Genomic DNA, 17,145 nt, shown 5'->3' with positions numbered 1-17,145 from the left:
GGAGCGCTACTTCCTCTTCAAAATTGCCTCTGTGTCGTCTCCTTTCTAGAGGCAACACAGTAATTACAACTGGTTGCCAACTTCACTTGAATGGGGCAGAGCAGTTGTAATTACACTGTGCCGCCTGTAGTAAGGAGACAATAAGCAAGTCATTTTGAAGAGAAACTAGTGGTAGCACGAGCGTGCCGCTACCCCTTCAAACATCTGATCGTAAGGGATGCCAGGAGTCTGACCCCCACTGATCAGATAGTGATGACCCATCTGGAAGATAGGCCATGAATATTACACCACTGCACAACCCCTTTAAGGAATGACTGGCACTGAGAGGACCCTTACTGTGAGGGCTTACAATCTACAAGGGAAAGAGATTGTTGATGAAGGTACAAGCTGATCATATGTAATGGCAGCAGGGTTATAGCAAATTGTAGACTTTCCTGAAGAGGTGAGATTTCAGATTGATTTGGAACATTTTGCTGCTGGGGCAGAGCCTGATCGGTTGGGGCAGTGAGTTTGAGGTTATGAGGGATGCATGTGAGGCATTATGTAGACAACTGTGAAGAGCAGATAAGAGGATAGCAGTGAAAGAGGTCTTGTGAGGATAGGAGATTAGGTCAGATGTATGGAGGGGACAGGTTGTAGACAGCCTTGTATATTGTTGTTACTACTCTGAACTGAATTTGTTGGGCTACGAGGATTGTACTAAGTTTATGCTATCTTCTTGGCAAAATTAGCGCTGTATGCTAGGCTATTCTATCCACAAAAAATGATGGAATGTGAGGGGGCACAGTACAGATGTGAACAGCGTTTAAATAACAAATAACAATAAAAAGTGGTCTGTTTCTTTGAATTAATGAAAAATTCTGAAATTATTGCAAATGATGAAAACAACGTGTTAGAGTCGCACATATTTGCACAAACAATTTAGTTCACTCCAGTGGCGTAAAAACGGGACATCCATAGACATATTGTAAAGATGCTCCAAATGTATCAAATTAGTCATCAATAACTATATAGTGTATAACTTAAAAAAAAAAACGCTGCTGCCTAATTGGCATCACTTTCAGGCTGAATGAAATCATTTGGAGCAGGGAGCAATATTCTCCATTATATGCACGTTCTCACCATTCCACTAATGCACCGTCCACACGCCGTGGTTTTAAATTCACTGTGCATTTCCTTCACTGCGCTGGTAGTGTAGAAACCTTCTGCCAGCAGAATGATCCCATACAGGAAAAAGAAGGAGGCGATTCCATAGATCACATACTGCATTAACTGGATTCTGTAAAACAACATGCGGCCTCATTTCATTAAGCTTCACAATATGTAGGTATAATCGTACTTCCTTAAAGGGGTTGTCCGGGTTCAGAGCTGAACCCTGATATACCCAGAATTTCACCCAGGCAGCCCCCCTGACAAGAGCATTTCATGCTCCGATGTTATCCTTTGCCCTGCGCTAAATCGCAGGGTGACGTACCATGCTCTCCTTCAGTCTGCCAGGTGGAGGCTTCCACCTAGCAGTGAGCCTGGTGACATCACCGGCACTGATGGGCGGGCTAGGGCAGCGGCAAAGCCGCCCATCAGAGCTAGTGACGTCACCAAACACACTGCGGGGCGGAAGCCTCCACCCGGCAGTGAGTTATAGTAAATAAAAGAGCTCATGCCCTGCGCTATCCTGCGCAGGGCAAGGGAGAGCATGAACTGCTCCGATGCTCTTGTCAGGGGGGCTGCTTGGGTGAAATTCTTGGTATGTCCGGGTTCAGCTCTGAACCCAGACAACCCCTTTAAAGGTCAGGACTACATGGCATTTTGTTGTGCAATAGACGGCTGGTTCATGCATGGTGCAATCTCACCATCAACCGGGTTAAGTTTGTTGTAGCAGTCTGGTGAAGGACAATTTTAAGAAATCCTACCTCAAAGTGTCTAGGATAGGGCTAGCACAACCTTAGCCTAAAAGTCTATACATATAACAGAAAAGTCTTACGACCCTGCCAATTTTGAAAAGACCTGCTTACTCCACCCCTTGACAGATGTCCGGTGAAAGCATAGTTATCAGCAAGTTGAATTTTAGCCAAGCTACCTCTCTCAACCCCCCATACACATCCATGTTCAGCCTAGTGTGTATTCATTCTAAATGGGAAGAAGGATGAAGCTCCTCTCTCAAGAAAGGATTGAACTTTTCTTCTCTGACATCTGTCATCAGGAGAAAGTCTGGACACCCTCATACACCTTAGATGGTTGGCCAGTTTTGACAAATTGGCAGGCTTGGCCAACATTAAAAGGAACCAGTCACCTTCAAAATTTAATTTAAAAGAGTTTTCTGGGACTTAAATACTGATGACCTATCCTCTGTACAGTAGAAAAGAAATGGCACCGGCAGCATCTCACATCTTCCAAACTTTTATTGCGACCCCCAGACAAGTAAAAACAGCAACGTTTCGGCTGAGTCACAGCCTTTGTCAAGCCTAATGACATCACATCATTACCCACATATATACCCCACATATAAGAACACACCCCCTCTGGCTGCCAATAACATTCATTGTTCATCTCATCTACTGGTCATTATTGAACACGTGTCTATTTAAACAGTAGTTATTACCTTACACCTGGTTCCAGACATAGTATAGCACTATTAGATCGCATCCACATCATGGCGATTTTGGTCATATCGGCGTCAGCCCGAATGTAGTGCGCAGCCGCATGTAATTACATTAGTCCAATAGGATGCGTAATTACATGCGGCTGCGCACTACATTTAGGCCGACGCCGATATGACCAAGATCGCCATGATGTGGATGCGATCTAATAGTGCTATACTATGTCTGGAACCAGGTGTAAGGTAATAACTGTTTAAATAGACACGTGTTCAATAATGACCAGTAGATGAGATGAACAATGAATGTTATTGGCAGCCAGAGGGGGTGTGTTCTTATATGTGGGGTATATATGTGGGTAACGATGTGATGTCATTAGGCTTGACAAAGGCTGTGACTCAGCCGAAACGTTGCTGTTTTTACTTGTCTGGGGGTCGCAATAAAAGTTTGGAAGATGTGAGATGCTGCCGGTGCCATTTCTTTTCTACATTATCTCATGGCCTGTTGGATCAAGGGCCAATGGTGAGGCTGCTGCATCCTCTTTCACATCGACGAAGGATTGTATAGTGCTGCTTCTATTTACAATTTGTGCTATCCTCCTTACCAAGCACAGTACTGTACATTCTACAGCAGCTGTGCTTGGTATTGCAGCTCTGCCCCATTCACTACTATGGGGCTCAGCGGCGCCTAGGCCATGTGACCGATGAAAGTGTCGTCACTTGGCCTAGGGAAAGCTGAGAGAGGGTTGTGACTCTACTGTGAGGGCCACTGCCTTCTCTAACAGCTGATCGGCAGGGGTCCTGGGTGTCGGACCCCCACCTATCACATGCTGATGACTTAACCAGAGGATAGGTAATCCGTACTCAAGTCTCAGAAAACCCCTTTAGGCTATTGTTATAGAGCAAGAGGAGCTGGGCAGATTGATATATAGCTTTGTGGGAAAAGATTCAGTAAAACTTTTATTTCCTTCATGTAAATATCTGCTCATTCTGGGCACAGAGAGAAAGCTGCCAATCACCGATAGGACCACCTCCTTGATTCAAAGCCCAGAATGAACAGGAATTTAAACGAAATACAATTTTTTTTTTACAATGTTTTTTTGCGACAAAAATATATATCAATCTGCTCAGCTCCTCCTGCTCTATAACATGATGCCCTCAGCTCAAACACCATGTTCAGTGTGACAGGTTCCCTTTTATCTAATGTGTATGGCCAGCTTTACTCACCTATCCCTATTGAAAGTACCTCCATGCAAGGCCACAACAAGTGTACCTGTGCATGAAAGTGCAGGAGGAATAGTTGTCAGTTCTATGTTCAGCTACCGAAGGTGTATGAGGAGCACGTAGAGAGAAAAACACTACAGTGCCCAGTTAGACCGTAGTCTCAAATGAATTGTTGAGGTTTTGCAGCAATAGGAGAAAAATAAAAACTTCTCTCATGTCTCCAATGCTCTAACTATGGGAGTCCATAGATAGTAAGAATGTTTGACAAACTTACATGTGCAAGGTCTGGTGGGGATCACACAGGGATCAATAAACCTGTCTACTGCGACTCTGTTTTTATGTGTTCACCAGACAAGGATTGAGATATTACAGGTACACCAGTGGTACAGTTGTGTATCGCTCGCCCCGGTTCCATGGCTTTATATTAAACAGTCCCTTTAACACATCTGTGATATGGACTAGCCACGTTCACTGTAAAGAAGAAGGGTTCTTATAGTGTCTTCAGGTTATGACATCTTTTATCTGAGGTATTAAGATCGCTCATTCACTGTTCTGTTGTTGACATGCCCCTCACACCTTAGAAAGCATTGGACATCTGAAACTTTATGTACTGTATATTGCATAAGTATATGCACCCTCTCAGGCTGAATTATGAGACCATTTAGAAGAATGAGGCAACAAATCTGCCATGTGTGCATTTAATGGATGACTGAGTATTAGAGGACTTTACTTCTACAGTATCTAGTAAAATACGGATTTCTGGGTTCAAGTGAACATTTTTAACACAACCAACATTCTGCAATGTGAAGAGGCGACCTCTATAGCATTTAGCTGTTTGGTGTAGGTACTCACACTTCAGTAAGAAGAGCATGGTCACTGGCATTTGAGGAGAAGTGCTGTTCAAGGATGGAAACTGTGCCAGTGAGGGCCACATGGCCACAGCCGCAGAAGAGAGCCACTCCAGAAAAGCATAGAATGGTCGCCACCAGTGAAGCATATGGAACTCCTCCCAAACACTTAATGCAGCATTCAAAGCAACCTGCACATAGAGAGAGGGAAGAGTCAGTAAAGCTGGTGACCACTTCACACAAATGTATACACAAGCTATTGTTGCAGCTGTCGCTGCAAATAGTCACCCCATTAACAAAAAACTACAAAGGATGCAATGTAAGGAGAAAGAATTAAAAAATAACCACACTGTTAAAGAAAAAAAAAAAAGAAAAAACCTTGAGATACTTCAACAATAAGGCCCTGTGTACATGGGACCCATCCCATCAGGTCATCCACATGTTTAAATTGCCTCATTGTGTTTATGGAAAGCAGATGAAGGCATTTTCATTTCCCACCACATAAATCTAGCAAACAAGCATGAAGGATGTTCACATGGCTTAATCAGCACAAAATAATTCATTATACCAGAGGTGGTGGCAGACAAAGCAAAACTAGGTGGCAGAACACAGTGTGCAGCCTGACATTAATATTCTGCCTGGCGGGCTCAGGAGATGAGCTTCCAAGCCCTTGGTATTCTCCTGGGATATTCACACTGTAAATCTGATGTTCTCAATTGGATTGTTAAGAACAATACATCCTTCTATCCCAGTGCAGGTCTGGAAGCAAGTGCAAAGTACTATTCTATAAAAGAGAAAAGTGCCACAACTTCTAATGTAAGATGTTACGATGGGGTGACATTCATTTACTGCAGCTTCACCAGCAACAGCCATAATATAAGGGGGCTAGGAATGGTCTTCTTAGAGATTTTTTTAGTTCATTTTAAGCTACTTTGGAACAATGAGAGGAACATTGGTACTGTCTATAGGAATGTTGAGTATTGTTAAGCGACCTTGTGTTTTCAAGTTCGACGTACAAGGTTCGTGTTATCTAAAAATTCGGTTATGGATTCCGCTACCACGGACCATAAAACTTATGGTCCGTGGTAGCAGAATCCATAACGGAATTCTTAGCAGTCCCACAGAAGAAAATGGAGCAGTGGACATCCACACTACTGCTCCATTCAAACAGTGACCAGTGGAGCTCCTGGCAGTGGGACCCGCAGTAATCATACATTTACCACCTACCCTGTCTAAATCTGCCTATCCCATTAAAAACTATGGAGCTATAGAAGGTCAAGGGTTGATCATACAGAACATGCAAATCTCAGATGGCACCTCCATCTATACACCAGTGACCATCTGAAAAGTGGATCAAGAGGGACATGTCTATGATGCCCATTATGCTGTAAACACAAACATTGTTTTTCATGAAATGTCCATGAGAATACGATGGCCACCCTGGGATATACTCTTTAGTAACTCCTAATATGTACTTTCCTGTAGGAATAAAAGCGTCCTAAAATCTATGGGATTGTGGAACAAGCACTTCATGCATGGCCTTCCACAATATAAACATATGACTAGAAATAAAGCTTAATGTTCTGCACATTTTTGGAATATTCTGCTCATTAGCCAAATAAAAAAGACCCAAAATAGAGGAGATAAGAGATGTTGCTCCATTAGAAATAATAAACTGCTAACAAGTAAACCAAAGGATTAGCAAGGCTTATAAACCGATCATAAACTGATGCATAACAAAATAAATCACCCGTCTAACAAATGCTTCACCCTAGAAAATGATTTAGAGAAAGTTCGGCAACGGCATCGTTTTAGGATACAATTAGCTGGACTGAGCAGCTGCATACTACAACTCTCAGCCATATTTCCAATACATGTCCGTAGTCTTTCTACAATCAAAGTTTCCATACATCCAGGACATGATGGGCTGATCCAACTTCAACAGCTGAACAGTGTCTGCCCCTGCATGGGTAAGACGGGTCATGTAAATATCAGTCAGCTAAAGCAAATATTTTACCATGGGAAGCCTTTCATAGCCAATGGCAGCCGAGCTGTCCCCCTCAGTTGTCACAGAGTTCATTCTCATGCGTTCAAAGGAGACTTTACCACTGTCTAAACAATCACATAACATTTCAGTGCTGTTCAATACAGAGCATTTCCTGCTCCAGACGCCGGGTTCTACTGTTAGGTGGGAGTTACAGTTGGGAAATAGGAGAGTTTTTCACCAGCATTACCCAGCAGTTTTTTTTTTTTACAACTATTATGCTGCTTTCACACATCGTGGGACGGTCACAAATCTATTTGTGTGTAAACAGGTCGCACATTTTGTTGCACATCAATCACAATTTGCAACACTTCCCCCGTTGCACCACTTTTCCACAGTGGCAAGAAAAGGGAACGTGGCGTGGGAGAGGAAGGGACCTGGCTCGTTTATCATTTTCCATGCCAGTTTTTGGCGCGGAAGATGGCTCAAATCTACACCAGCAAGTGGGCTGGCATAGAGTTAAGTCTGTCACGCGGCCTGGTGGTTAAGCTCCAAACTTATGTAGAGGCATGTGCCTCAGACAGAAGAAAAAAAAAAAAGCCACAAAAACTGCAGCAAAAGAGGAAGGTGGCAAAACACTGCTTGTGCTTAATCTGTCTTTTAACGCCATGTGTATAAGGACCCGAAAGGATGTTCTCAGGGACTGGATATTCCAGAGGACATAATACATAAAACGGTGAACAATAACAAAGTTACAAAAAAATGACATTTTACCATGACCGGTTCACTGCCTACACAGAGCTTTGACATGATATGCCTCATCTCCTTATAGGCATAGCTCTGCTGGACTCTATTAAATATAGTCTATTAGAACCCCACTCATAGTCACGATGTGTCCCCATTGCGTAGCCAGTTGATGTGAGTCTATTGCAAGAACGTGAATAGAACAAGCAAACTTTTGTGATTGTGTGTAAATATGATCTCCAATTTATAAGTAGATCTCCAATACAAGCAAATCACAAATGCTGCTTTATAGAGATGGCCTATCAGGCAAAGACATGGAGGAAAACATTCAGGAGAGCTCAACTTAGAGTTGGCAGCTAATGCAGAACTGACAAACTGTGCTTAACAGAGAGAATAGAGGGGGATTATGTTTCTACACAACACAAACTGTACTAGGACAGATTCATTTTAGAAGAATATATGTACCTGGCAGCCAAAGGCATCTTGTCAACATCAGAGACGATCAACAAGGTATCAAACACTGTCAGAAAGCAAGACTTTCCACTCATTCTGAAGCTCCTAATGTACCATGTGTAATAATCTGATGAGCTGGATGAACCCAACTGTGCCACTTTTGTGATGAGACTTATTAGTGAGCACACAACGAATACATACTAAAGATGTCCAGGGAAATTACATTTAATTACAAAATAAAGCTACACTGCATCCAAGCATGATATACAGTACTGTGAATCACTGAGCTGCATTTAAGACTCCTATAATCCATAGATTACCAGCGCACAATAGGGAATTAACTGATATGACTGGAAAGTTAGCAAGATGACAAAGAGACAAAGCAAGCAGCTAAGCTATTGGACAATCTCGAGACAGATGTGGGTCAGCTCAGCTTGTTAAAAGGGAATATCTTCCATATGGTAGTAGGGGAACCTTTTTTATACATGAATATTGTTTGAATGTGTATATACAGTACATATATCTACACATTTTATTATGTCTGAAGACTACGGTTTACCATGGTCGGTAAATAAACTCTTAGGCTATATTCACGAATGATGTAAAACTCTACTGTGTTCTGGCCGCGAAAAAGTGACAATTTTAAACAGACCATGCACCGATGGTGTCAGTGTGCTCGTCTTTTTCCTCGTGAACCCTTTCACTTGAATGGGCAAGTCTAGTGTGAAAATCAGACGAAAGTAGTGCATGCTGCCATTTTCTCTGCAGGGACCAATGGTTTGTGCAGAAAGTTAGAAATGTGAATTGATACAGTGGGAGAAATTTATCAAAACTTGTGTTTTCTCCGCCAGTCTTGATTCCCCGTCCACACCTGGAGGATGCGCCAAAATGTGGAGGCACAGGCCTCCCATAGATTTGATGCATGCTCCCGTTGGTCATGCAACAGACTAAAATCTACAGCAGCCTCCTAGCTGCCAAAACTGGGGTGAATGCAAATAAATGTGCCAGGCCTGCAGGCCTTCCCCTCTCCCCACGCCCCCTTTTTTTCTCCCCTTCTGAGAAGACGTTGCAAATTTTGCCACAAATATGGCATGCACCAAAATCTGCAACCTTCTTACTCCACAATAGTTGCACAAATACCATAATAAATGTCCCCCAGTGACTATAAAGTGGGAGTGATCAGTCTACGTGCTATTGGTCCTACATTTCAACAGCATGTGGACATGAACATCACTCGTCTTAATAAGCCCTTATTACTGGAGCCGAAAATAGATGAATTGGCTCTGGCGTACTCAACTGTAAATTAGAACATAGGTGTAATGGTCTTTGAAGTGGACACAAATTGTAATATTAGCACACCCATAGAGTTTGAGCACAGAATTCTGTGTTTCACTGCCTAAGAATAAGCATTATTCAAATTTAAATCAATCACGAAGCAATGCGATTTATGAAACATTTGGTGATGTTTGGTGTAAACGTTTAGAAGATTCAATTTTCAACCCTTTCTGCAAACGTATGTGACAAAGGAGGTACGAACTCAGAGACGGGAAATCCCTCTGAGGGTCGTGAAAAAACACCACACAAGTAGGCGCCAATCCCTAATCAGATAAGTGACATTGAAATGAGGTACTGTGGGTATATTCCCAGGCTTAAGTGGAGCAATATAAAAAGGTATACATAATGAGTGAGAAAGTTCCACTAAGTTCACCCAAAATACTGTAAGGTGAACTGAATCAATTCAAACCATAATAGTAAAATACTAATAAATATACCTTAAAAGAGAATTAGACCTTTTTAGATGTACAAAATCCCAAACGTCATGTAGTCAACTCCCTTTACTGTGGGGAATGTCTGTCGGATAAAGCTCAAAACACCTTCAGACAGAGCCTCCCTCGCTGGGTCCGCTTTTCAGGTGGTGGGAAATGATGGCTGCCGAGCCTCCAGCATCTGAACAATTCCCTTTATTAGACAATACACGGCACTCAGCGCGTTTCGGGGGTCGCACGCCCCCTTCTTCAGGAGTGATACAACAGCAGGTTAATATATTGGTGGTCCTGCTGCTGTATCACTCCTGAAGAAGAGGGCGTGCGACCCCCGAAACACGTTGAGCGCCGTGTATTGTCTAATAAAGGGAATTGTTCAGATGCTGGAGGCCCGGCTGCCATCTTTTCCCACCATTAGTATTTTACTATACCATATGATTATACTATTATGGTTTGAATTGATTCAGTTCACCTTACAGCATTTCGGGGGAAATTAGTGGAACCTTCTCAGTCCTTATGTATACCTTTTTATATTGCTCCACTTAAACCTGGGAATATACCCACAATACCTCATTTCAATGTCACTTATCTGATTAGGGATTGGCGCCTACTTGTGTGGTGTTTTTTCAGGACCCTCAGAGGGATTTCCTGTCTCTCTGATCGAGTTTGTACCTCTTTTCTCACTTTCACTTGAGTGCTAGCTAGACTACACTCCAACCACCTGTGCGGCCTTCCCGTCCTTTAGAGTCCTTTATTATATACACTTTTAGACCTGCCTCTTCCACCCTCCTGGCGCCTATCCTCTGGGTACTTTTATTTTAACATCGTGTACCCTAAACCTCTTTCTTTTTTTCTCTCTTACATTGCTGAAGTATGTACTGGTAAATAAAAAAGTATTACGTCAAAATGGTCATTCTCCGGCATCCACATGAACTCACCCCAGATAGTATTTCCAGATATTCAAAAGCAGACTTGAAAGAACCATACTAAAAATGCAAACAGGATTTAAATTTTTTTGTTAAAACTGAGGACAGATTGAAACTTTTGTGCATCATGGCAAATATGAGTGGTAACATTACCTACACATTGCTTTTTGTACTGGACACTGGTGTATTCCAACGAGACTCTGATCGGCTAGTGTGAAAAACACAGGGTCAGTGTCCATAGAAGCCTTGATCACTGATGACTGAGAACAGTAGAACTAAGTATTCAGAGCTTCTTAGCATGTACATAAGTATCAAATAAACTACTGCAACAACAACCACTGGATAAACTAGAAACCTCTTGACCAAGAGGACCAGGTGCCGTACCCTGATGGTCCGCCCTTAGATATGGCTTTCCTGATCAAAATGGAAAATCTAGCCCTGACTATTAACCCTAGCCATATTCCACCCAGGACGGAAATTTGCACAATTTTTTTAATGTAATCACTTGCCATTCCCTCTTGATACCTAGAGAGAGACCCTTTATAGTACATAAAGAGGATATAACAAATTGGGGGTTGCAAGACAGTTTAACAGAGGTCAAAGAGACATTATTTGAATTATAAATTTTAGTTTGAGCAACACCGAGTCAAACAACAGTTCAATAGCTTTTTTCTGGAGCAAAAGTCCAAACTCAGCCATGTATGTCCGAGTAATAGAGAAAAATACTATGTTATACAGCAAGTGCTCTAATTCAGACAAAGCCTGAATATTCACAAGCCACAAATACACAACGCATCCTGGTCAGCATAGCTTGCTCTATAGTCTTCAAAACCCCAGATTACATATTTTGCCATTTGCTGATACCCTAGCCTTTAATACAGCCATCTGGTGTCTAGCAAATGCCATAAAATCTCTTTTCAGGACTGGAGTCTTAAAGTGCACGGTTATGCTGAATTATTCATTTTACGGACTTCACAAAAATGCAGAATAGATTTTTTTTTCTTTCTTTGTAAAGGGAAATTCCATCTGTCTAATATTTCATATTCTGTAAGTGGGTCACTGGGCCATTCATTACCACTTCATAAAATAATGCAGTCTTTCCACAGTGGATAATACAAGACAATAGCATCGTTCTCTGTCTGTGCACACAATGTTGGGAGTTCATGGCAGGAAACCTCTGACCTAACTCGATGAATAAGTATGGGAGCCACATAATAATAAAAACTTTTACTGATAATGTGGCAACGTATTCACAATGCTAATCACGAGACCGTAAACGTACTAATAAAAAGAAATGAGGCAACTGGAGAGTGGACCCTGCCCATAAGGGCTTACAGCAGGAGGTCACTGGATGTAAGAGGAAAGTTAAAAATACCAAATAAAATCTCAATAACTAATAGTAGACCTGACTACAAACAAATTATTCTATGCTGCACACATAGATCATATCCACACAATTAATAGCCCAGGCAATCAACTTTACTATGTGTATATGCGATCTGTATACAAGAATAACATAAAATACCTAATTTATGAAGACCCGACATTGAGCAGTCAATGATTTGTACATTAACACGTCTCCTATGTGCAGGCCCAGCACACAGACATATGAGTCCTACTGGCTGTTCACCTACCCTTTCTCTGCCTAATCCACTTACTGATCGATTTTATTTGATTCCCTAGATTGCCATCTGCTTTTACTTAGCAGTCACTCTGGATACAATTACTTCAAACCTACTGGGAAAAAAAAACCCTGAAAATCCAGCATTCATAAGTGAATTAATGTTAAAAATCACATTCTTTAGTACTTCAATCTAAAAAAAAATTGCATAAAGAGTTGTTTACCTGAAAAGCGTAAGCGATTTTATACCACTAAAAAAAATTTGTGATTTTAACTTTATTTTACTTCTGGATGGAAGTGAAAAAGCCATCCAAATCTATCGATTACTATCCATTTATCCTTATTTTAGTGTACATATTCATTGAATTCATGCAGTTTTATACAAAGAAAAAGTTACCAAGTCCACAAGTGGGCTTTGTTCCTAGATATCTGCCTATCGGCAGTAATCGGCAGAAATTATAGACAGAGAAAGATGAGGAAGAGCGAACTAAAATCAGGTTTAGGCTACTTTCACACTTGCGGCAGAGCGATCCGGCTATCTGCATGCAAACTGATACCATTTGTAGACGAATCTGGATGCGGATCAGTCTTACAAATGCATTGCAAGAATGGATTCATCTCTCTGGATGTCATCCGGAGAAACTGAGCCGTTATGTATTTTTTTATACATTTTTACCGGTCTGCGCATGTGCAGACTGGAAAGGACAGATTCGGCATTGTGGTATTTTTAACGCCAGCACGAATACATTTCAATTAATGCCAGCATTCCGTCAACTGATCCGGAATTTTCGATAGACATAATACCGCAGCATGTGCAGTATTTCCTCTGTCCAAAACGCCGTTCAGTGACTGAACTGACGACATCCTGATGCATCCTGAACAGATTGCTCTCCATTCAGAATGCATTAGGATAATACTGATCAGTTCTTTTATTGAGCCCCTATGATGGAACTTAGTGCCGGAAAAGGAAACCGCAAGTGTGAAAGTAACAGCAAACACACCAGTGATCATAATGCTGTGACAAGGTTTTCTTTGGTTCCTCAGATATCTAGCATTCCAATACTAAATCATCCAAGTTTGATTTCATACAATACAGTATCACACATTGAGCATAAGCAGATAATACACTATGCTAAGCATCTCATCAGCCAAAAGTATCATTCAGCATGTTCAATGTATACACAAGGCTAAACGCTCAAAAAAATGGCAGAAAATCAAAAAGACATCTTTCAGAGAGCCTCCCTATGGGATATGTAATCTTGCATTTTCTTGCTAAAAAGATCTGGTGCGACAGGATGGAATAATAAAAGCCAGGACACAACAGCTGTCCCTGGTGACTAGCACCATCTGCTAACCCCTTTCCAACCCCTCTTAAGTGCATCACTCCGCTTTTCCGTGCAGTGGCTTCTCAGCATAGTGCTGCTTAATACCCCTGTTTGTTCCACTTTGGGGAAAATTAATAATGACCCAGTAACAGCCATAAATTTTTTAAAAATAAAATAAATCACAACAATACCGATCAAGCGCAAATGCCAATTACACCAACAATGGTACCACTGTATTCAACAAGTCTTTGATCTGAACCTGAAGTTATATTACACATCCAAATCACACTGGTGTTCACCATTGTACTGTTACTCCATGACTGTAAAATCTGAAATGTCTTCTGCGAAAAAGATTAGTGAAAAGAAAAAAAATCTTAATCTACAGAACCACTAACTTTTTCTGAATATTAATCTCATATGGCGTGGAGATCTGAATATGGAAGGTCGATCATTAATTATTTTTATTCATTTTTATAGAATTTTTTGCAAAAAAATAAATACATGAGTAGGCTAGAAAAATACAAAAATGCATAAAATAATTTAAGTTATGTATGTTATGTACAATTGTATGGTTCTATTATTATGAAAAAATATGGTCAGCTCTAAAGGCATTGATGACCCAATAACCACCATGCAAAAACATGTAATTTTTATTGTAACTTTTTTTATTTTAAATGTTGCTGCTACCATAAACCACAAAGAGTTCATTTCAAGGCCAGTGTCCCAGAAAAGTGGGCAATTTGTGTTCACATTTATTGCAAGGGGCAGATAGTGTGGTTTTGCATTGTGTGCACCAGCGAGAATTTATAGCTTCTAATTGCTGTGTGTGATATAATTCACAGATGTACATTGCCTTAAAAAAAAAAAAACGCTTTGGGGGGAAAAAAATGTGACTAAATTAGAAAACAGACTGGCATTATCTGGGTAAGAAATGCAAAATGAGAAAAAAAAAATGTAAAAAAAAATTGCGAGGTGCAGAGGTCGAAAAAAAAACCTGAATATAAACTACGTAGTACAAACACATCAATGTCTCTTGCTTTCAAAGACCATTTTGTCCACAGCATCACCAGAACTCTTTTGTTCACCACAGCAGAAAAAAAACATTTTTGTCCTCAGGCTTGTGAGCGGCCGTCGCCATAGAAACTAGTTAATAACGGCCCAGCGACTCGCTCAGCGCTGCCTGTGATCCTGCCTGCAAATGTGACACATTCACAGAAGGAGGGCCAGCTAAAACAAGGGGCAACATTATTCAGAATCAGTGCAATGTAATATATAATAACCAACAGCATCTTTCAGCTATGCGGCCTGTCATGGACATCAAGGATGGGGGCAACATGTTCTGTCCAGTAGCCATACATGACTCCATCTTTAGAGAACTGGCTTCTTAAGTGACCTCATTTAAGAATAAGCATTTGCTGGGCAAATGCAGTTTCCCTTTCTATTAGGAACCACATCATCGACTCTGTATAGTAATCTCGTTGCCAGGGAACATCCTATGAGGTTTGGCCGAGGTGTAAGATTTAATTGCTTCACTGGGCAAAAGGCCAGCTCTGTTCCAACTATGTCAGTGGTCAAACCACAGGACTCTCTAACGTTCATTTTCTCTCATTCTAAATTTCATTTATTTGAAAAAAATATATAACAACTAAAACACAGACAATAATGAAAAGACAAGTCAACATACAATATTCAGGAAGTGTAGTATAGAAGAACATGAAGGGGGATTCTGGGAACCTGTATATACTGTACACTGTGTACCATTAAATAGGGACCTCTAATGAAAAGTAAACTGTTTACATATCAAATAGACATGTCAAAAGGATAAAATAATTATAGGTTACTAAGCCTGGATTCAAACCACGTTCAGATGTGAGGAACTGACATTCTCCAAAACAACATTTCATATAAGGTCCAAATAAAGAGTCTCCTAAATACAGATTATCTGTAATTTTTTGTTGTTGTTGTCGTCAGTACCTCATGGGTCAATGATATTATTAGTATTACAAATGGTAAAGTCCATGGAAATGATAGAAGTTGAATTATACTTTCTACTAACCCTTGATTGGCCATACGTGAGGCAAAAGATGGATCTAATGGCCCATTTCAGCCAACCATTGTTTGAAAAACTAGTGTAATTGTTCATGATGGCAGACTTAGCCAGGTTGGACAATTTTGGCCATGGTGAGGTGAAACAATATGTGCCCAGCATGATGGGTGAAATTTCGTTCCTCAAGGAACAGGGCGTCCCTGCTCAACCAGTTTAATCTGACAAGCAAGTTGTAGATAAGTTTCACCCCACAGATGACTGATCAACGCAATGTGACCCATCACCATCTCATGTGTATGGCCTACTTTACCCCACCTCTCCTAGAGTTAGGCGGGAATATAGAATGGGAATTGGCTAACTATGTCTGAATGTTTCTATGTTAAGCAGTATCTTTTCTTGCATGAGCTTTTATATATCTGCTTCTTACGTTGATTTGACAAAAGACTTTGGAGTTCACAGGTTTATACATAAGCAAGAGAATCAGATGTATGCACATTAGTTGTCTTTCTGAGCTTTTCTTGGGGGTGGGTGGGAGACATCTTTCGCACTTCCCACTACATGGTTGTGAAAGTTCTCAAGCACTATTGTCTCTTGGAGGTTCTCAGGAAGTGAGACAAGAAGAACTTTTCATATGCAAAGCTGGGAAACTAGTGCACTCCAGAACAGGGGTAGAGGGGGGAGCATATTATGCTGAACCAAAAACAGAGCTATGCCCTCTGGATGTCAAGTAGTGATGAACGTCACCCAGCAAAACAAACAAAAGGATGACTGTGATTACACCTTACATTACATGTCATTGAGTGGTTGCCATTATTCATTGTGACATAAATTATTTCAAGAATTTTGATACTACAGGATCACATCACATAGGTTCATGGACTGAAATATCCGTTGGTAGTCACGATTTGTTCATGACGGTTAATCAAATTCGCAGTGGTTTAAGTCTGGCTCTAGATGAACCTAAAAGGATGACTCCATCAAATACATTCTGTGTCCGTCTTAATCTCTTTTACTTGGCTAGCTACTGTTAAAAATTCTACACCAAGATCATATTTATATCTCGAGAAGAGGGTTTTCAAAAGCCCTATTACCAGGCTGAATAGGTCACATCGGGCTGTGATGCTTTCCAATCATATGACTCTCATATCACAACCTAAGCTGACCTCTGATCCTCATATCCCAACCTGGTTTCAGCCAGATGCTGCCTTGATCTATGTAGGCTTCTACTTTGCTCAGAAATAACGTGACCCATCAAGTCATGATGTAACAGGAACATATTACAGTAATGAACAAATCCTGGTTTTACATGAAGCACAGCTGATTAACAGAAAATGGGAGCAATCATTTATAACCAATACAGAAACGTTCCCACAAGCAGATGATAATGCTTAAATGACGAGCTATGAAGGTTAGCATAGCAAACTGCATGTGATATTATCTGTTTAAGTGCTCATCCAACAACTCTTTCGGTTTTAATGAATATAATGCAAAGCAGAGAAATCAGTCATCTGTAAGAGACAAATGTAGCTTGGAATGGATTCTAGATAGACACAAGAGAGCACTAGCTATTGACTGCTGCACTGCATGTGAACTCGGAATCTATCCCATCTCTTTATT

The 17,145-nt window shown here is 40.9% G+C and overlaps 1 protein-coding gene across 5 annotated transcripts in view; it reads right to left on the bottom strand.

Annotated features, from left to right (window-relative positions):
* The window catches only part of GPM6B (glycoprotein M6B), a 129,298-nt gene that overhangs the window by 6,906 nt on the left and 105,247 nt on the right, over positions 1 to 17,145 (bottom strand). For all 5 annotated transcript variants that reach the window (XM_044284826.1, XM_044284823.1, XM_044284824.1 and 2 more), the window contains 2 exons: positions 4,670 to 4,856; positions 1,123 to 1,279 (listed from right to left, as the gene is read on the bottom strand). In XM_044284826.1, the coding sequence (XP_044140761.1) occupies positions 1,123 to 1,279; positions 4,670 to 4,856 (344 nt within the window). The remainder of the gene's footprint in view (positions 1 to 1,122; positions 1,280 to 4,669; positions 4,857 to 17,145) is intronic.

This window comes from Bufo gargarizans, chromosome 3 (assembly GCF_014858855.1).
Source record: "Bufo gargarizans isolate SCDJY-AF-19 chromosome 3, ASM1485885v1, whole genome shotgun sequence".
In the NCBI taxonomy this organism is placed as follows: Eukaryota; Metazoa; Chordata; class Amphibia; order Anura; family Bufonidae; genus Bufo; species Bufo gargarizans.
The sequence above is the reverse complement of the archived record's forward strand: the minus strand, read 5'-3'. Positions and strand labels throughout refer to the sequence as shown.